This window comes from Lepidochelys olivacea (genome assembly GCF_965140295.1).
Source record: "Lepidochelys olivacea isolate rLepOli2 genome assembly, chromosome: 27".
NCBI lineage: Eukaryota > Metazoa > Chordata > Testudines > Cheloniidae > Lepidochelys > Lepidochelys olivacea.
In genome coordinates this window covers 4,266,351-4,288,490 of record NC_140437.1, presented here as the reverse complement: position 1 = coordinate 4,288,490, position 22,140 = coordinate 4,266,351, and the positions used below count along the sequence as shown (strand labels likewise).

General features: G+C 46.8%; 1 protein-coding gene across 1 annotated transcript in view; it reads right to left on the bottom strand.

Annotated features, from left to right (window-relative positions):
- PSMD11 (proteasome 26S subunit, non-ATPase 11) overlaps positions 1-11,486 on the bottom strand; it is a 29,422-nt gene extending 17,936 nt beyond the window's left edge. The window contains exons 1-3 of the mRNA XM_084615863.1: positions 11,335-11,486; positions 7,790-7,891; positions 1,028-1,152 (exon numbers count right to left, since the gene is read on the bottom strand). Coding sequence (XP_084471989.1) covers positions 1,028-1,152; positions 7,790-7,891; positions 11,335-11,425 — 318 coding nt within the window. The 5' untranslated portion in view covers positions 11,426-11,486. The remainder of the gene's footprint in view (positions 1-1,027; positions 1,153-7,789; positions 7,892-11,334) is intronic.
- Positions 11,487-22,140: the final 10,654 nt, after the last annotated feature.

Sequence of the window (22,140 nt, the reverse complement as noted above, 5' to 3'; positions counted from 1 at the left end):
GTCTTTCCATAAAAGTTGCTCAGATTTTTCCCCGAGTCCCCCTCATCCTCACTTCCTATCCCACACCAGCAGAAAGTGTCAGCTATACCAAAATCTACAGTCACCTAGTTTGAGGATACTCATAAGCTGGTTGCGCACACCCCCTAAAACAGCCTGAATTAGCTACTTTGCCCAAGAAACCCAGCCTGCAGAGCTAAGGCAAACGGGATGAAACTTAACCAAAGGCTTAATTTAGACTGAATGTTATGAAACCTTTCCTACTGGTGAGATCTATTTGGCTGAGGTAGTCTCCTCAGGGAAAAGATGAAAGCTACATTAAATAGAGAATTGACTATGCTTGATGGAGTCATCCATTGATTAGAGAAGGAAACAAAGGCAGGACTCCTGGGCTCCATTCCTTGCTCTGCCACTGTGGGCAAATCACAGTGCCTCAATTGAGCAATCTGTAGTATGGAGTAATACTTGCCTGAAAGAGGTGTTGCAATATGGGGTGCTTTGAGATCATAAGCTGAAAAATGGTAAGTAAAATACACCAATTTCCATCCACCTTCTTAATTTTATAAAACCCAATTATTCTATGAACCATTCCAGACTTAACACACTCACCACTCTGGTCATGTGTTGTGACATATTGCACCTACAGACTGAGCTCTTTGGAGCAGGTATATTGCACCTCATCTAGCATTCTGTACCCTGATCACACTATATAAAATTACTAAAACTGTACATTTAATAGCAGGCAACATGATTCTCAGAAGTTTAGATAGTCCAAGCTAAGAAGTACTTCAGTCCTAGCATACTGAGGTTTCTAGAAAATCAAGTAATTTCTTTCAGTTTACACAGTTATGCATGAATTAGATTGAGAGTAGCCAATATTTTATTATCAGAATATAATCAGATGCATTACATAGTGAGCATGTCTTGTGACACATTACAAATTATTCTTCACTGTACAGCAGAACAAATCAGATAGTAGTGCTGTAAGCCTTTGAGGAATGAGCTCATGTCTGAATTCAAGGGGTCTCACCTCCTGTCCTGTAGCTGCCTCCATATCGAGGAACAGATCAAGGAGAGATCGGACTAAACGGGCTGCCTTTGCTTTGCTGATGGAATTCAAGAAGGGTCGAACATACTTCAGAAGTCCTCCAAGTTCTGTATTCAGGACAAATGAGCCATGAAAGAACAACATTTGGGTATTCAAACTACAAGACACACAGTAATCTAATGTTATATTGCAATCTGGGTACTCACTAGGTCTACACACAGCAATATTTATTATACCAAATACTTGAAAAACAGCATATCCTGTAAGTCAGTGGTAAATGATGACTCCCAAGGAAGAGTATATAGTAGATAGATTAGAGCCTGGAAGCCAAGACTTCTGGGTTTTATTAGTGGCTCTGATGCTGACCAATTATGGGACCTCTGGCAAACCACTCCATTTGCCTATTTATAAAAGCATATAATAATACTTACCTCAAGTGTGTTTTAAGGCTCTTAATGTTTGAAAAGTGCTTTGAGATTTTTGGATAAGAGGGGCAATGGAGTTTGTAATGCATGTGTATTCTTTGTCTGCTCTGGTTTAATATTTTAATGTACCCTCCCTCACCCACCTTCACAAGAAATAGGTCAGATTCACAACATAATATACATTCTCAACAGGAAGAATAGTTATGAACATGAAATTTTCCATACATTTTCCATCATGTACATTATTTTAGATCTTAACTTATTTTCCAGTAAACTAATTTTCTGCTCTGCTTATTAGTTTGTACCTTAATTTACACTTATGTAGTGCATCTCAGCTTAGTGTAGTGAATCCCCAACAGATATGGGCTATACAATACAGAGCTCTTAATCCTACACTGTGATAGAATGTGGCAGCGAGAGCATTCAATGCTGCCCACACCACCACACCAGTTTAGGAACGGAAGAGAAGATGTACCCAACTGAACTACCTGGAGGATTTAGGAAGGCAGAGCCATTAGAATTTTGCCAGGACTCAGAGTTAACAGCACTGCTCTTGAGGTAATCACAGGATCTATAGTGACAAGTTGTCCTGGTGTCCGATTACATTCCATCAGAAAGATGACGTTTCCAGCAGCACAGCACCCCCTAGCAGAAAGCTAAAGCATTGGCTCAACACTTAAGGAAGTGTGTCCTTATTTCCTGCACAATCTCCCATCAGGTATTAACGACACCCAACACTGCTTACCCAATCCGACAGGATGACAGCACAAAATGACACAGCTATGGACTATCAATAGTATGCTACGTTTGCATAATTTGCTTAAGTTACCTGATAATCACTTCACAATTCTTACTTTAAACCAAAAAAGGAGAAAACTGAAATCCAAGAATTGGATGAAGGTTTGGTTTTTTTAATCTCTTTATTGAAATTACTATACAAAATGCATTAAGTTCTTGTTGCTTCTCATACATTTCAGTTTTTTTGGGAGTCCAGTAAAGATAGTCAAGAAACAATATTCTTTAATATTGTATGTATTACCATATTTTGTGTTATTGCACAAAAATTCTACCAGCTCTATAAGAATGTGCAGATTGTTTCCTCATACTTTTGGAGGAGTGCACATTTGTTTATTTTTAAACCTTTAATCAATAATTACATCACAAACCAGATTAACATTTTGAATCCTACCCCATGCTTAATTTAAAAGTATTCTATCCCACTTGGTAAAGGTGGTGTGTTACCATTTCCATGTACGGGAAGCAATCATTTTAGCACAAATGAAACCTATTAATCTTAAGTGTCCCTTCGAGTTCAATGGAGGCTATTTTGTAACTTGTAATACTACTTGAGAACCACAAGTCATGAGTATGTTCACAACGCACTGCTAGGATTTATATGAGGAGCATGACAAAGCAGCAGTTAATCTCAATCGCACCCTGCCTGAGATCACTTTGCTCAAGATCCTTCCAATTTAGGAGTTATTATTGACTGTATTTCTCCTACATTTGAATCTACAGTGACCAGGAACTTTCATTAGTGTCCTGACCTTTCCATAAAAGCAAACAACATTACTACTACTTCACAGGCCAGCAGTGGAAGTAACGAGAGATTACAGCTTTAACGGACCATGATTTTGGTGGCATTCATTCTTAAAACACTCATTCCACTGAAAGCTCCTAAACTTTATAAGCTACCTAAGAGAGGTAAAAGTACTTGTCATTATAGGGAGAAGGCAAAGACATCTCTTCAGTGGCTTGTCTCATAACGAATGCAACCCATCATGACAGCAACAAACTGACAATGGCCTTTTCTCCCAGTGCCACAACAAATAAGAACAGGTTTCAGAGTAGCAGCCGTGTTAGTCTGCATCCGCAAAAAGAAAAGGAGTACTCGTGGCACCTTAGAGACAGCTCACGAAACCTTACGCTCAAATAAATTTGTTGGCCTCTAAGGTGCCACAAGCACCACTCTTTCTTTTAACAAATAAGAAGTTTGCCAAATATAGAATAAAACCTCTAACAACCTTCCCTCCTGCAGTTAAAAGGGCTGCCTCTGGATTGGCCCATTGGACTTAGGAGGAAGGGAGCATATAGGCTGAAGTGACACAGCAGATGCAATGATGACATGAAGACACTATGTTCTTCCTTGCTCCCTGACGCAGCCTGTTTTCCCACTGAACATATCGGGCAAGGCTTGTTTCCCTCCAGACATGATCCTGCATACTTAGCTTTGGGTCATATTACTAAATTAGCTAGTAATTTCTTGTCTTCTTCAGGCCCCACCCCCCACCCCCCTTTCAAAATCCATCAGTTTCTCAAGTAACACAAGGCACTACCTCATCTCCTGGGCACAATGCCTCTGCAGCATCCCCTGGCTGGTCAGGACCAACTCAAACATAGGTCTTCTGCACAAAGATGCAGAATGCTAATAGGCCAAAATTCCTAAAAAAACAGGATTTTCAGGTTAAACATTCAGAGAACATAAATATTGCACCTGATTTAAATAGCCTTGCCCAACCCTGCCAGGTAATTCATCAAGTTTTATTTCACTAGAGATCTGACTCAAAAGGAGGCCTAGAATGTTGAGTCACTGGGAGCAAGACAATAAATCCATACATTTTACTAATTTGTGGCTGAGGGATTATAAATTCATGCCCACAAGCTGCGAGTTCCAACAGAAATTTCTTTCCCATTGGAATTACTGATAACTATTTTTAGTATTTTTTAAGTAAGTGTAGTGTTGGTAAGGAGGGACTGACTGACAGCCCTAGACAACTGGAACAGCTGCCATGAAATATTAAGTCTGCTGCTCCATCACAGGAAAAAGGCAATCACACACTACAATGCCATTCACCAAATCCCTGACCTGAGGGAACAATGCCAATCCTACAGTGATGAGCAACAGTATAAGATTGGATTGATGAAGGGGTAAATTAGTCCCTATGCCAGTTTATTTCTTAGCCTCTGCCAAGACAGATGATAATGGATCAATTGCAGCAATGCTTTTTGTAACAAGAACATTTGTCCATTAGGAACAGACTACCAATTTATTTCATGTTAACAGCAGTTTAGTGGCATGAGGGACAGTTTTAACCTTCAAACCCTACCAAATCAGGCTTTATCTTCCTTTCCTAAACTGTTGTTGTGTCTGACTTACAGAACCTTTCTTCTCTAGGAAATTAAGATCACTTCACTCCACCCCTAGAATTTTTAATTATTGTCCAGAATTTGCAGGAGACATCCCGCTTGCTAGAACCTATACTACAAACTTCGCATAACACTCCCAACTGTAGTACTGGAGACATTTTGAGTGCGACTCTCCACAAACTTTACAGCACAGTGTTGGGTTCTCAGTCGGGAAACTAGGAAGCTTTGATCCTTAAGGGATTTAGGGGAGACAATCAGTATGGCTGAAATGCTATAAATCTTTGACTCAATTTGTTTTGCAGTAGTTATAACTAATTCCCTGCCTGCTTTTAAAATCCTCTTTTCACCAAGGCTTTTGGGAGGAATAAAGAGCAATACCAGTGACAAGAGGAAAATGTCCTCTGGAAAATACCAGTAGCAGAGCAAAATTTATAAGTTTAATCAGTTTCATTCCTGCTGTTTATAACACAATGAAACAGTGAAATTTTCAAGCAACTCATCAATTTTTAGGCAGCAGAACAGAAATGTGGAGGTCAAATTCAGAGATATAAGCGTAGACCCTTAGACTGCAGGGAGTATTTTACCCCAGCCTGATGTGAAAGTGAGCGTAACTCACTTACAAAGGACCTGGAAGAAGGCACAAGATATGACAATTTAGGATCTAGCCCAGGGGTCTCATACACACGGCCCGCAGGGTTCTTTCGTGAGGCCCGCCAAGCTCCCCGCACCCCCCAGCCACGCGTCCCCACCGCCCCTCTGCCTACCTGTGGCGCTGCAAGCCCGGCGCCGCTCCCTGAAGCGGCGAGAAACATGCCCCTGCAGCCCCGGGTGGGGGAAGAGGGCTCCATGTGTTGCTCTTGCTTCCAGGCACCGCCCTCCACAGCTCCCATTGGCCGGGAACGGGGAACCACAGCCAATGGGAGCTTCGGGGGAGGTACCTGGAGGAGCAGCAAGAGCAGTACTTGGAGCCCTGTACCCCCCCGCCCCCCGGGACATGGTTCCAGCTGCTTCCTGGAGCGGAGCAGAGTGGTGCGGGGCCAGGGCAGGCAGGCAGTGAGCCTGCCCTGGCGCCTGCCACTGCCACCTCAGAGCCAATCTAGGTAAGCGGCACTGGGCCAGAGCCCGCACCCCAAACCCCTCCTGAACCCCGCATCCCAACTCCCTGCCCTGAGCCCCTGCCGCACCCCACACACCTCCTGCACTCCCTGCCCTGAGCGCCCTGCTGCACTCCACACACCTCCTGCACCCCACATCCCAACTCCCTGCCCCTTTGGGGAAGGGTTTGGAATAGGGGCAGGGAAGGGGTGGGAAGAGGCGGGGCCTCATGAAAGGGGTGGCGTGGGGGCAGGGCCAAGGACAGCAAGGGGAGAGTGTCAGTGATGTAGCCCTTGGTCCAATGCACTAGTCCTCATGTGGCCCTCATGGTCATTTGAGTTTGAGACCCCTGATCTAGCCTAAGAGTAATTTAAATGCACCCTTCCGATTTTGCTATCTTCACACCGTGGATGACAGAAAAAGTGGCCGCGTCACTTCCACCAGGTTGAGGAGTAGAAAGAGGCATCACCTCTTTCTTCCTACCTCAGCCTCCCAGCAGAGCTCTGGGAAGCCCAAAACCTTCAGCCTGTCCTGATCCGGTGTATGTATTAAATGAGCTTCTCTGAGTGCTAGTAAATCCTCTCTTCCTTCCCAATCTTTCAGAGCATCCTTGCAGTTCTCACTAGTGGGCATCTGGTACATAAAATTTTGACTTTCAATCAAGCACCAATTTATAGAATTTGTACTAGTCTCAATTGAGAAGTGTTTTGGTTTGGTGATACTCTTGTTAACCAGCGATCCTAGGAGGTCACCCAAAGTGCATTACGTTGTTTGTAAAGTCTCCGGTCTTCAACTTTTATGAATCAACAACACCTAGAACAGTTTATTCCATTTTCTCTACAACTAACTGATTTATTTTTAAAGGAGGGAACTAATTTTGTATTGGTGTCATCTTATGTTACCAGTTCAGAAAGGAACAGTTTCTTTGCATTTAGGGCAACACTGGAAACAATCCACTCTGCCACAAGCTATGTTCAATTGCAAATCAGAATGTCTAGAATACTCAGACATACCTAATTTAGTACCCACATATAAACCAAAAAGCTAAAATATGTATTTATTTATGTTAAGTGAGGAATAAAGCATCTGACTTTCAGAACAGACCTAAAACTGATCAATTATTATTTAAGACCCCTCAGCACTTTTTAAGAGAGACTGCAGTGTTGACCAGGACAGCAGAATTAAACTCCATTGGTTCATTACATTCTGGTCTCTTACACTTTCCAAACAACTTCAGTTTGTTTTTAAAAAGTACATGTTCCACATTATGTCCTGAATTATGGTTGCATACGGCTAAACTGCTGCCTGGCTACATCTGCAGCGGACGGAGTGAACTTTGTCTGAAGTTGGTGTATCAATTTGTGAAGTCCTTTTGGATGAAAAGTGCTCAATAAATGCAAGATCATTATTCTCCAGCAAAAAACTGCTGAACTTTCACTGTAACAAGCATGCTATCTTAGAACTTTCCAGGGAAACCGAAGATAGGAATATAACTGAACCAAACAATTACCAATAGAGACATTTCACCCATTCCTCTCCTTTCATACATCTCCAAAAGAAAGACTGTCACATCTTCTCTTATGTAGAGCTGGTTGGGAATTTCCCAACACATTTTTCCATCAGTAAATGTTAATTTTTTCAAAACAATCACCCAATTCAAAAGCTTTTGAAAAATAATTTAAATTCTTGAGGTATCCCTTTTCAACGTTTTCCTCAATGAAAAGTTTTGAATAAAAAAAATCAACTTTTAATGTTGAACTGGTTAATTTCTGCTAAGTGCAGGTTTCTTTTTAAAAAGGCTGAAGTCCCCAGTGTAAAGGGGGAGCTAGGGGAGTATGTGTGTGTGTGGGGGGGGGGCAGGGGGCCTAGGTTTTTTTTAAAGATTTATTGGTTTGCAAAAATTTCAGATTAACTTCAGAACAGGAAAAAAAAGTTTCCAAATTTCAAAGACTCACGGAATAGGAAGTAGCTCCCTCCACCCCAGCTCTACTCTTATATTTGCATCTCCCTACAGACCCATGAACTTGCGTGTACATGCATGTTACAAGAATTCCAATTAGTCAGAATTTGGGCTTACCTTCCGCCTGTCCGGTCTTAGCAAGAAGCGCCCCCAGTTCCAGGATGCTCTGCTCTTTAACTTGTACTGCCTCCTCATCATTTTCCTGGACATCACGCTTCACTAGAAGAAAGTGGAACAATACCATTTCAATCAAAACACAGAATCTACATAATTAGTTAAGTTTTTCACTTCTTTCCAGAAACTAACTAGTGTGTCAGGTAACAATGGAGTCAATATGGCTGGAAAATTTATTACATAGAAATGTTAGGTTTAGAAAGCTTAAAAACAGTTAATTATCTAGACTTTACAAACAGTTGCATCTAGCGGACAAAGTTTCTCGTGTCCTGAAAACAGGTCAGATTTCAGATTCATAAAGCATCACTAAGACCTTTCCAGCTGTTCAACAAGCACTGTTCTAAAACAAGCATCTATTGTTGCACCATAAGGAGTGCTCTAATAAATGACATCTTCTAAATGTTGACATCAAGCGTAGAACCTGCAAGCTGGGTAAAAAAATACTCCCTTATTGCTTGGTGTTAGGATCCTTGTTTTTACTGCTGTTGTGTGTAATGTTGCAATCGCTTGGCCAAAGCTCCACAAAAAAAATAACGCTAAGGCTGCATGAAGCTGTGAAATTAATCTGTTTGCACTTCCATGTCAGATACTGCAGGCATTACAGGCTCTCAGCTGCAAAAGTTGGAGCTGTCTCTCCTCAAAGGTTTTCATACCTTTTGCTACTACTTAGTGCTTTACAAATATTAAATCGACAACTGTGAGACAAGTATCCCCATCTTTCAGATGAGGAAACAGAAGAACAGAAATATGAAGAAATTTACTTGACTGAGACTTGAGTTGGGATTCCTTGCTTACTTGTGCAGCACTACAGCTAGGATTAGAATTCAGAAGTTCCTACTTCTCACTCCACAGAACAAGACCTTATGCCCCAGTAACTTAATATGCTCAGTATCATAAGCAAAGTCATTTTGTTTTCCCCACCACAGAAGGTCTAATTATAGTAAAAGAAATACCCACTGCCTTAAAAAAAATAGCCTACTATAGCTTGTCACATCTCTCAGCTGATTACCAATGGTACCACAAACTATTACTTTTGACTAGGACTGACTTGACAAGAAGTAATAAGTATGCTTAACAGATCTGGAAGATGCCAAGCAGTACCTTAACTAGTGCAGGGGTAGGCAACCTATGGCACGCGTCCCATTATTTACTTTACATACAACAATAGTTCAGTTATATATTAAAGACTTATAGAAGGAGACCTTCTAAAAACATTAAAATGTATTACTGACATGCGAAACCTTAGAGTGAATAAATGAAGACTCAGCACACCACTTCTGAAAGGTTGCCGACCCCTGAGCTAGTGTGTCACATCTCTAGTTAACTTCACAGAATAAGCAAGCTTCTCAGGAACCCTAACCCTAAAAATCAGACCACACAAATGTGTATATTATTTAGTTTACAGCGTGGACCTCATTGTTTGCCCCAGGCCACCAATGCAACAGCAAGACATATTATGTTTTCATGTGTTTCCTTCCATAGTGTCTCTTTTTTTAATATGTAGTTCACCACCTGCAGAATAGCCACCTGAGAGGTCTATTTTGAGATTATACAGTAGCCAAGGAGACATTTAACTGCCAAACACACAGCACCAGTATTTGTTCAAAGCCTATCCTCAGAAATAAGTCACCTATTACAAAGAATCCAGAATTACTGATTTATTTGGCTGTTCATTTCTAGGGCTTCTTCTCTCCCCATCTCATGATCTACATTACAAATACATTCTGAGGACCTGAATTAAACATGGTTGTCCCCTGACATAACTAGGCCACTGCTCCATTTTGTAGTTTTCGCATGTCCCTGACACTGCTAAATCCTTGAGACAGTCCCCCATGACATTTGTAGTGCAGGAAGGTAGCACAAATAAAAACAAAGTGGATTTCTGAAACAAAAAAAGTTACACTGAAGATTTCTGTAGGACTTCTTCAGCCAGAATCTAGGATTCCAGTTCAACTGTTTTTACGTATGCTTTGTTTAGCACTCAGCATTACCAACACTTTCACCTGAGGTTATTTTTGCACTGCAAAACATTCATGTATCCTAAAAGGCAATTCAAGTAGCATTATGTTTGATACTATACAAGAAAAACATACTTTCAGCAGAACTCCTGAGACCTTAAGGGTGGCAAACACTAGACAACTAGCGCAGACCTCCCTCTGCTGACCTAACTTACTATACCACTCACATGCTACAGTCATGGAAACTACTGAAACCCCAAACAGACCGTATCCTAAGTGGACTCTCACTGGTTGCTATTGGGATGCACTGTTCATGACACTCAGTATGAAGCAGTGTTCATGGATTTTTCCAATCTGACAATTGTATGGCTTTCCCAGTTCTACGGTATGCCACCATAGCATGAGCTGAATAGTAACATCCAAGGGGTAAGCAACAGCTTACCCTCTTTTTATTAAAGAAAACTTTCAAGCATGGAGAGATACAGCAAAACAGCATCTGCTCCCCACCCAAACTCAAATTAAATTTGCACAACTATGAAAAAATGCTCTGTAACCCATTAGTACTTAATCCACAAATTGTATTCTCTCTCCCCCCTTCACAGAAGGGACTGCGAGTCTGGCCAGCGCTCCAAGGCAAGGGCAGTTTCCCACCCTGGGTTCAAGTGCGCTGTTGGGAATCATTCACAAGCACACCCCTGTGATCTCTAGGTTACTCCTCAGCTGAGGCGGTCATCCTCCCGCCTGGCCGGTAGCCCGAGATCCGGCCATGCCGCCCTAACAGGACTGTCGCACAACAACAACTACACGCCACCCACCGTGGCCTCAGAAGCCCGTGGCACTTCAGAGCCGCTTACCCGAGCAAGCAGCGGGTGGAAGCGAGACAGAAACAGACCCCGCGTCACGCTCAACCCCCGGCCCCGCGACGGGGAGAGCGGCAGAGACCAGACCCGCGGGCCCCACAGCAGGGAGGCGCTGTTCAGAGACCCCCAGCTGAAGGGAGCGGAGAGGGTCGGCGCCGTGCCCCGGGGAGAGCGGGCTGACAGCAGGGTCACCCCCCAAGTCTCCCCCGGACCGGGAGAGACACTGCGCGGGCTCCACACCACGGCGGGCTGCGGGGGGGTGTCACCCCCCCTTTCCAGAGCCTCGCTGGCTTGCCCGGGGGAGGAGAAAGGCCAGCCCCGGCCGGCAGCGGAGGGGGGCTGCCCCTGCCCGCCATGGGGAGCGCGCCCGGGGGGGGTCGCCCCCCCGCCGACGGCAAAGACCGGGGCCTCTTTAAGCCCCCGCCGAGCCGGGACCCCAGGCCCGAGCCCCACGCGCTGCCCGGGAGGGCGAAGCGGGGCCGGCGCCCCGGCCCTGCCCCAGCGTGAGTCAGCAGCGGCCGGGGGCCTCGCTCCCGCCGCGGGCTGCGGCCTTGCGCCCCCCCGGCTCCCACGGTGAGTCAGCAGCCGGCACGGCCGGTCCCCCGCGCCGCCGCCGGGCCGAGGAGCGCGGGCCGCGGGCCGGCCCCGCCGCCAGCCCCGGGCCGCTCACCGATGGAGTGCAGGATCCCGATGGAGGCCTCGCGGTCGGTGGAGAGCAGGGACTGGGCTCGCTGGAACTCCAACACCGCCGCCGCCGCCATCTTAGCCGCTCGCTCGCTCGCTCCTCACGCCGAGGCCGGAAAGAGGCGGCCGGGCGCGCCGCCCCTTCCTGCAGCGGGGCATGCCGGGACCTGTAGGCCGCGCCGGGCGGAAGGGGCGCGCGGGGCATGCCGGGACCTGTAGGCCGCGCCGGAAGGGGCGCGCGGGCCGGCCTGGAGGGGTCTGATGGGAGAGAGGGGCCACGTGGGGCGCTGGTGTGGGGCTGGGGCCGTGTGTGGCGGTGGTATGGGGTCAGGGGAGGGGCTTTGTGCGGCGCTGGTATGGGGCAGGGGCCATGTGGGGCGGTGGTATGGGGCTGGGGCCATGTGGGGCAGTGGTATGGGGTCAGGGGAGGGGCTTTGTGGGGCTGGGTGAGACGGGCCATGTGGGGCGCTGGTATGGGGCAGGGGCCATGTGGGGCGGTGGTATGGGGTCAGGGGAGGGGCTTTGTGGGGCTGGGTGAGACGGGCCATGTGGGGCGCTGGTATGGGGCAGGGGCCATGTGGGGCGGTGGTATGGGGTCAGGGGAGGGGCTTTGTGGGGCTGGGTGAGACGGGCCATGTGGGGCGGTGGTATGGGGTCAGGGGAGGGGCTTTGTGGGGCTGGGTGAGACGGGCCATGTGGGGAGCTGGTATGGGGCTGGGGCCATGTGGGGGGCTGGTATGGGGTCAGGGGAGGGGCTTTGTGGGGCTGGGTGAGACGGGCCATGTGGGGCGCTGGTATGGGGTCAGTGAGAGGGGCTTTGTGGGGCTGGGTGAGACGGGCCATGTGGGGCGCTGGTATGGGGTCAGTGAGAGGGGCTTTGTGGGGCTGGGTGAGACGGGCCATGTGGGGAGCTGGTATGGGGCTGGGGCCATGTGGGGGGCTGGTATGGGGTCAGTGAGAGGGGCTTTGTGGGGCACTGGTGTGGGGCTATGGGAGGGACTTGGGAAGACTGAGCGTGATACATTTATGAGGGGTGGTATGATGAGACTGCCTGCAATGGCATGTGGCCCATGTATGGCTGTTAGTAGCCCATCTCTCCAACAGCTGGAGATGGGGCACTAGTTGTGGAGGGTTCTGAGTTCAGTTTGATCACGTTCAATCCGTCCTTCAGCCCTCGTATAGATTGCGCCAATCACACACATCTTCCAGTCTTTGCTTATCCTGACCTTCCTTCTCCCCATGTGGCCAGTCCTTTTCATGATAAAATCTTCACACGAATCCCATCTCTTTGGAGGTCGACTGAGCGATTGTTTCAGTTCCCGTGGATTCCCTCTGAGTTACTATGGGGAATTCTTTCCCAGGTGTCTTGCTGCTGGGTCTTGCCCACGTGCTCGGGGTCCTACTGATCACCATATTTGGGGTCGGGAAGGAATTTTCCCCCAGGTCAGATTGGCGGAGACCCTGGCGGGGGGGTTTCACCTTCCGCTACAGCATAGGGAATGGATCACTTGCAGGTTAAAACCAGAATAAATGGTGGATTCTCTGTAACTTGAAGTCTTTAAACCAGGCTTTGAGGACTTCAGTAACTCAGTCAGAGATTACAGGCCTGTTAAAGGAGGGAATGGGTGAGAATCTGTGGCCTGTGTTGTGCAGGAGATCAGACTAGATGGTCTCTTCTGGCCTTAAAGTCTATGAGTCTATAAGGGATAAGGGAAGGGGTTTGGTGGCTTTGAAGGAAGAGTCGTGATTAAATGAGACAAGACTCTATGTCAGTGGTTCTCAACTAATCAGCCCACAATGGGTTACCTGGGCCACAGGTTGAGAACCAAAGCATGCCCCCACAGACCCCTATGCCCAGCGCCTCCTGCCCAGAGACCCCTCCACAAAGTGGGGCCCTGGGTTGGGTCCCAGCATCAGGGACCCTGGACCCCACTGTATGGAACTGGGCAGCAGCCCCAATACTGGACCCGGCCACGCTGGGCCAGCTGGCAAGGCAGCTGGGTGGCAGCCCTGAGCCCCACTGGGTCCCGCCTTGCCACCAGCCACCTGACCAGGGTAGTGACGGTGATTGTGAAATGCTCAGGGAGATCAGAGAGGCTGCAAGGGCAGAAAATGCAATAATAATGGGATTTTAACTATCCTCATATTGTGTGGGTTGCATTGCTTCAGAAAGGGATGAAGAGAGAAAATTTCTAGACACCCTAATTGAGTGCTGTCCTGGAACCCACAAGGGGAGAGGCAATTCTTAATGTAGTCCTAAATGGAGCACTGGATCCAAACTAGGAGTTGGGCATAGCCGATCTGCTTGGTGACAGCAACCATCATGTAATTAAATGTAACATTCTTGAAAGGGGAAAAGTGGCAAAGAAATCCACTACAGTAGCATTTAACTTTCAAAATGAGGAAATTAGTTAAATGGAAATTAAAAGGAACAGTCACAAGGGTGAAATGTCTGCAAAATGCCTGGAGACTATTATAAATGTATACCCCAAATAAAAAAAAAATCAGTAAGAGGACCAAAAAAAAGTGCCACTGTAGCTAAACAGTGGAGTAAAAGAGGCATTTAGAGGAAAAAAGGCATCCTTTAAAAATTGGAAGTCAAATTCTAGTGAGGAAAATAAGAGCATAAAGTCTGGCAAGTGTAAAAGTATAATAAGGAAGGCCAAGAAAGAATTTGAAGAGCAGCTAGCTAAGGCAACAAAAACTAACAGCAAACAAAAAATAAAATAAAAATAAGTACATCAGAAGCAGGAAGCCTGCCAAACAGTCAGCGGGGCCCCTGGATGATCAAGGGACTAGAAGAGCACTCAAGAAGTCAAGGTCATTGTGGAGAAGCAAAAATGAATTATTTGCATTGATCTTCACTGCAGAGTAAAAGGAGGAGAACCCACTACAGCTGAGCCATTTTTTTTAGGTGACAAATCTGAGGAACTGTCCCAGAGTGAGGTGTCAATAGAGGAGAGTTTGGAATACATTGATAAACGAGTAAGTCACAAGGACCAGATGGGATTCACCCGAGAGTTCTGAAAGAACTAAAATATGAAATTGAAGAATTTCTAATTTCGTGCTTAAATCAGCCTTTGTTCCAGGTGACTGACAGAGAGCGAATGTGATGCCGATTTTTAAAAAAGGGGTGATCCTGGCAATTACAGGTTGTAAGCCTAACTTCAGTACCAGGCAAACTGATTGAATCTACAGTAAAGAACAGAATTGTGAGACACATAGGTAAATACAAAGTTGTGGAAGAGTCAACACACCTTTTGTAAAGGGAAATGTAGTAGAATTCTTTGAGGGTGTCAACGAGCATGTGGATATCATGTATACTGTTTGAAAGCTTTTGGATGTTTGAAAGCTTTTGATGAGGTCTCTCACCAAAGACTCTTAAGCAAAGTAGGTAGTCATGAGATAAGAGGGAAAGGCCTATCAAGGATCAGTAACTGGTTAAAAGATAGGAAACAAACGGTATGAATAAATGGTCAGTTTTCACAGTGGAGAGAGGTAAATAGCAGGGTCTGTAATGTCTGAGGTCTTTTTCTGCAGCCATATTAGGAGAGCAGCAGCCATGATCCAAGAAGCAGAAAGTTACATCTCATGTTCCACCTAAATTACAACAACATAATATTAAATTAAAACAATGTAATATTGGGCTGTTAAGAAGGTGATCCCACCACCAGTGTTCCCTCTAATTTTTTCCACATGTGCACGGAATAAATTTTGTTATGTGCACCAATATGGAGGTGAAGTGTGACACATTACCTTCATATTGGTGCACATAACAAAAGTCATGTGGTGGGCCTGGGGCCGAGGTGTTCAGAGTGTGGGAGAGGGCTCAGGGCTGGGGCCGAGGGTTGGGATGCATGGGGGTGAGGGCTCCGGCTGGGGGTGCAGGCTTTGGGGTGGGGCCAGTCGATGAGGGGCTTAGGGCTGGCATGGAGGTCACCCTGCTGAGCCCCCTGTGGCCAGGTATGGTGCTGTTACTTCACACCTTTAAGATCCCTCAGCCGCAGCTTTGGGAGGTAAAGCCTGGGAGAACAATTGTTCTGTTTCTTTTTACCTCTTGGATTGTTATTTCTGGAGGTGACTTTAACTCTTGTGGTCAGGTACAGGAGCGTGTGAGCAGGGAGGGGGTGGGAAGGGGCATTAATGGACCAGGGGAGCAGATGTTCAAATGCTATTTACATTAGTGTGAAAAGCTGACTTGAAAGCTGGTTTTTGGAAGAGGATTTGGAGGACATGACTCGGAAGCAGGGGCATGGGAAGAATGGTGGACATATATTTTTAGAGGGGCAAGGAGGAGTAGAATTCACAAGCTGTACATGCAGAAGAGAGTGAAGTGTGTATGTTCCAGGCCATCCTGCTTGAGGTATTGGGTCACTTATTAGGGCAGGTCGCTTTGCATTTGCATATGGCCATTCGGTGTGAAGGGGGTGGGGGTCTTGGAAGTAGAATCCGAGGATCTTGGAAGTAATGAGTGCTGGCAGTCAGGTGGGCGGGGGAAAGAGGCCTGGGTTTTTTCACTTCCTTGCTCAGTTTGAGGATTCAGAGTCAGTAACGGGGGTTTATCCCTCCGTGGCAAGCTGGAAGGCAGAGAGGAAGTGAAGCTGGCGTTCAAGTATCAGGCCAAGAAGAGGCGGACTCCGAAAACGAAGAGACAGCACCTGAACGCTTTGGCACAGAAGAGGCAGCAAGGCCGAGGAGAAGGAAATGGGGACAGCAGGAAATGAGGGAGTTAAAAAGACGTGTTGAGCTTGTGTCATCAAGAGCGGCTGCAGAGTCTCCGAGCAGCCATGCTCTAGGAGAGGGAACCCTTCAGAGCCACAGCCTTGACCAGGGACACAGGGTGGGGTGGGGTGGGGTGGGAGATGGCAGGGAAGGAGCAGAAGCCTCCTGATGCAGCTGTCAGGAGGAAGAGCAATCATCTCAGGAAGAGGGAGGAGACTAATAGTCAAGGGAAAGCAGTCGCTGCTGGAGTGAAAGTAAAGACCAACTGGCACCAGATTTCTGCCTATCCCAATGAGAGGGAGGAGGCCAGGGGCACGGTGGTTTGAGAAATGCAGAAGGGAGGTACACCAGAAGCCTTGAGGAGATGCTGGATGTGATCCAAGTTTATTATGCCCAGTTGCTTGCGGAGAACTAGAGGCGGAGCTCTTCTTGACCTGCTGCTCACAAACCGGGTAGAATTAGTAGGGGAAGCAAAAGTGGATGGGAACCTGGGAGGCAGTGACCATGAGATGGTCGAGTTCAGGATCCTGACACAAGGAAGAAAGGAAAGCAGCAGAATACGGACCCTGGACTTCAGAAAAGCAGACTTTGACTCCCTCAGGGAACTGATGGGCAAGATCCCCTGGGAGAATAACATGAGGGGGAAAGGAGTCCAGGAGAGCTGGCTGTATTTTAAAGAAGCCTTATTGAGGTTACAGGGACGAACCATCCCGATGTGTAGAAAGAATAGTAAATATGGCAGGCGACCAGCTTGGCTTAACAGTGAAATCCTTGCTGATCTTAAACACAAAAAAGAAGCTAACAAGAAGTGGAAGATTGGACAAATGACCAGGGATGAGTATATAAATATTGCTTGGGCATGTAGGAATGAAATCAGGAAGGCTAAATCACACCTGGAGTTGCAGCTAGCGAGGGATGTTAAGAGAAACAAGAAGGGTTTCTTCAGGTATGTTGGCAACAAGAAGAAAGCCAAGGAAAGTGTGGGCCCCTTACTAAATGAGGGAGGCAACCTAGTGACAGAGGATGTGGAAAAAGCTAATGTACTCAATGCTTTTTTTGCCTCTGTCTTCACGAACAAGGTCAGCTCCCAGACTGCTGCACTGGGCAGCACAGCATGGGGAGGAGGTAGCCAGCCCTCTGTGGAGAAAGAAGGGGTTCAGGACTATTTAGAAAAACTGGACATGCACAAGTCCATGGGGCCGGATGCGTTGCATCCGAGAGTGCTAAAGGAATTGGCGGATGTGATCACAGAGACACTGGTCATTATCTTTGAAAACTCATGGCGATCGGGGGAAGTCCCGGAAGACTGGAAAAAGGCTAATGTAATGCCCATCTTTAAAAAAGGGAAGAAGGATGATCCTGGGAACTACAGGCCGGTCAGCCTCACCTCAGTCACCAGAAAAATCATGGAGCATGTCCTCAAGGAATCAATTCTGAAGCACTTAGAGGAGGGGAAAGTGATCAGGAACAGTCAGCATGGATTCACCAAGGGAAAGTCATGCCTGACTAATCTAATTGCCTTCTATGATGAGATAACTGGTTCTGTGGATGAAGGGAAAGCAGTGGACGTGTTATTCCTCGACTTTAGCAAAGCTTTTGGCACGGTCTCCCACAGTATTCTTGACAGCAAGTTAAAGAAGTATGGGCTGGATGGATGCACTACAAGGTGGGTAGAAACTTGGCTAGATTGTCGGGCTCAACGGGTAGTGATCAATGGCTCCATGTCTAGCTGGCAGCCGGTATCTAGCGGAGTGCCCCAAGGGTCGGTCCTGGGGCCGGTTTTGTTCAATATCTTCATTAATGATCTGGAGGATGGTGTGGATTGCACCCTCAGCAAGTTTGCGGATGACACTAAACTGGGAGGAGTGGTAGATACGCTGGAGGGTAGGGATAGGATACAGAGGGACCTAGACAAATTGGAGGATTGGGCCAAAAGAAATCTGATGAGGTTCAACAAGGACAAGTGCAGAGTCCTGCATTTAGGACGGAAGAATCCAATGAACCGCTACAGACTAGGGACCGAATGGCTAGGCAACAGTTCTGCAGAGAAGGACCTAGGGGTGACAGTGGACGAGAAGCTGGATATGAGTCAACAGCGTGCCCTTGTTGCCAAGAAGGCCAATGGAATTTTGGGATGTATAAGTAGGGGCATTGCCAGCAGATCGAGGGACGTGATCGTTCCCCTCTATTCGACATTGGTGAGGCCTCATCTGGAGTACTGTGTCCAGTTTTGGGCCCCACACTACAAGAAGGATGTGGATAAATTGGAGAGAGTCCAGTGAAGGGCAACAAAAATGATTAGGGGTCTGGAACACATGACTTATGAGGAGAGGCTGAGGGAACTGGGATTGTTTAGACTACAGAAGAGAAGAATGAGGGGGGATTTGATAGCTGCTTTTAACTACCTGAAAGGTGGATCCAAAGAGGATGGCTCTAGACTATTCTCAGTGATAGCAGATGACAGGAAAAGGAGTAATGGTCTCAAGTTGCAGTGGGGGAGATTTAGGTTGGATATTAGGAAAAACTTTTTCACTAGGAGGGTGGTGAAACACTGGAATGGGTTACCTAGGGAGGTGGTGGAATCTCCTTCCTTTGAGGTTTTTAAGGTCAGGCTTGACAAAGCCCTGGCTGGGATGATTTAGTTGGGATTGGTCCTGCTCTGGGCAGGGGGTTGGACTAGATGGCCTCCAGAGGTCCCTTGCAACTCTGTTATTCTATGATTCTATGAGAAGAGCAACAACAGCAGACTTCAGTGCAGAGGGACAGGAGAGCATTTCTGGGTTCCGGGGTAGGCCCTGAAGTCACGATAGACCAGGCAGAAAGTCTGTGCACCCCTATTCCATGTCCGGACGCTTTGGAAGCAATTCACGCTTTAAAGAAAGGGGTGTTCCCAGGTAGAGACTGGCTGACGAGTGAATTGTATCAGACTTTCCCACTGGTCTTTGCTTAGGCATTGGAAAGGAGGGAGTTGGCGAGATTATTTAATGAGGGTTTGCTGACCCTACTGAGTAAAGGGCAGGACAGGTTGTTGTGAGAAAACTGGAGACCCCTGCCCCGACTGAATACAGACTGTAGGGCCTTGGCAAAGCGGCTTGGTGGGGGTGGCTCCCATGCTGATCCGTCTGGCTCCAGCCAGGGCCAGCAAGGGCTGGCTGCTAGCAGACTTGCTGTGCTATCTTTGGGAGACGTCTGAGGCAGGGCAGCAGGGGTCTGGCCAGGATACGCATATTCCTTGGATCAAAACAAGACCATTGACTGAGTGCAGCATGAGTATCTGTGGGATGTGCTACAGCACGGTGGGATCCCTGAGCATCTTCTTCACCTGGCTGCAGACCTTGTGAGGTCAGGGCTGAGGCAGGCATTATAGTTGGGTGGTGCGGACGACAAGGGTGGCGACGGTCCAGCATTCCCCCCTTGGGAAGGGGTTCAGAGTAGGCAGCAGGAAGGTGTATTAAGGAACTTGGGAGCAAGTGGGGGGGGGGCATGGCTGGCTACTCCAACAGTGAGTCAGCTGCCTTGTCTTCTGGTGCTACAGCAGCCCCTGGTGGGGAAAGGGTGTAATTGCAGCACCTCCTCAACAGAATAATTATTCTGCGGGGCAAGGGGGTGGAATCTGTGAGGGACATGAATTCTGTGCATGTTTGTAAACGAAATAGATATTTGTATTAACACCACTGTAAAGAAATTGGACTCTGGGGATTGTAGTATCGTGTGTGCAGGTTTGTTCTCTTGAGACTAAAAGGGTGAGATTGACACATATCCTCTGCAGTGAAGACCGATGCAAAGAATTCATGTAGCTTCCCCGTAATGGCCTTATCTTCTTAGGATTCCCCTTTAGCACTTCGATCATCCAGTGACACCCTGGATTATTTGGCAGGCTTCCTGCTTCCGATGGATTTTAAAACATAGTTGTGGTTCATTTATTAGTCAAAGTTTTAGTAGTTAGAAATGTGTTTAATTTTAAATTTGCTTTTTATTAATTTGTAACAAAATCCATAAAAATAATAGAGCTGGGTTTTCTTTCAAGACTGCAGCAAGGGTCATGAGAATGCCTTCCCAGGTCATAGGGTATTCAGTAAAGTATCTTGGAACCACTTCTCTCTGTGCCTTGGTTCATCTCCATGTCCCTCACATAGAGCGCCCTGAAGCAGCTCATGCCCCGGAGCTGAGTGGTCGGGGGAAGTATGAGACACACCCAACAACCGTTCCACTCTGCACACTTCACCAGCCCCTCCCAGCATCACCACCCAGTACATTCCTACCTAGAACCTCCCTTCCCAGCAGCCCCAAACCCGCCAGAGTTTCTTGCCATGACTTCAATCCCACAATCCTTTTCAGACACCAAGGATTGTGGGATTTGGGGTCATGGCAAGACATCACAGCTAGTTTTTAGGCCCCAGTTGGAAAGGCTGAGAGTCACTAGCCTAGATGACTCTCCTAGTAGATATAAATACAACTCCAATTGAATATTTCACTCAGAGGAGACTTCTTTTAAAGAAATGACTGTTCTCCCTTGGGGCTCACCCTGTGAGTCCAGGTTATTATCCAACTAGGAATCTTGCTAATAATAACACAAAGCTGTACATGATTCCAAGTCTCCTACATGGCTTGATGCACAAAGCATTGGACTTCCATCCTTAGCACACTGGTGCTTGTATAAAACACATGTTGATCTGCTGAAGGCCTGAAGAAACTCAAAATGTTTCTCTTGGGATGTTCGAAAAAATCCCACTGAGTAGCTCCATTTCCAAAGTCCAGTTTCAATAAGCGAGTGTGACTGGTTTATAGTTATTTTTCTCCATGAAAATATGAGCTGGAAAAGGTCATTTGAGGCTGTAAGTCTGATGAGGTCAGAGGAAACCAGTCTGGTATTTCAGAGAATCCATAAGGCATATGGCTGACACAGGATTGTATTTCATTTCTGAATAAAGCACCTGTGTGCTTTCATTTTATGTATTTATACAAGGGATACAGTTTTGAGAAGGATTTTATTTCATCCCACACTCACTTTTCCTTTTGGCACTTTCACTGCAGGATCTGTTGGAGTTAGTGCAGAAAAGACCAACATTGTCCAAAGTGTGTTAGCATCTGCTGGCATTAGTGAACTGAATTTGGGGAGTCTCAGCTCAATTCCCAGTGGAAAAATGCCCAATCACAAAAGGAGCCAATACCCCAGTTGGTACTAACTTGGACTCCGACTCTGCAAGTGGTTTGGCATGGTGGAGCTCTGTGCCCAAGCAGGACTGGGGTCTGACTGGCCTCATTAAGAGCTTAATCCTGTGCCTACTGCAGTCAATAGTAAAGCTTGCATTGGCTTCATTGCCACAGGATTGGATACTACTGGCCAGGATATCAGAATTGCTCAGCACCTTGGATGCACATTGGATCCTGAGCCCTTGAAAACCTGGCCCCGCATTGGCCAAAGAGACTGAACTCTCCCTTGCACTAGAGAGTTAGCCAGGCCTGGCTGAACCGGGGACTCAAGCCCTCCTTTTTCACTGGGTGCTTATTCTTCACTGGCGGGAGGAAGACTAAAAACAAGGCCTCTAACGTACTGTTCGGGAAGGGATAGCCGTAGCCATTCACTGAGGAGGATTCCTGTAGGTATAAAGCAGTCTAGGCCAAATTCCTGCCACATGTACCTGCACTGATGGTCCCAGGAGTCAGCCCTAGAGGGGGGCTGGCCCTATGCTGAGAACATGGGCTAGCTGGAGATATTAAGAAATTAGTCGGCTTTGCTTTTAATGCAGCTCATGTTCATTATTCTTCTAAAAAAAGAATACAAGGATGTTTTCTTCTCCCCTCTTGCTTTTCCAAAGAAAGCCAAGGGGCACCAAACAATCCGGAGGGTCCATAAAAACCACTACTTTTTCTTAAACTAATGGGTGACCAAATCTAAGGTCAATATGAGCTCCAATACAACAAGAAAATGGAAAAGCTGCACTTTATGAACATGCAGGTTATTAATCATGGAATCATAGAAGATTAGCGTTGGAAGAGACCTCAGGAGGTCATCTAGTCCAACCCCCTGCTCAAAGCAGGACCAACCCCAACTAAATCATCCCAGCCA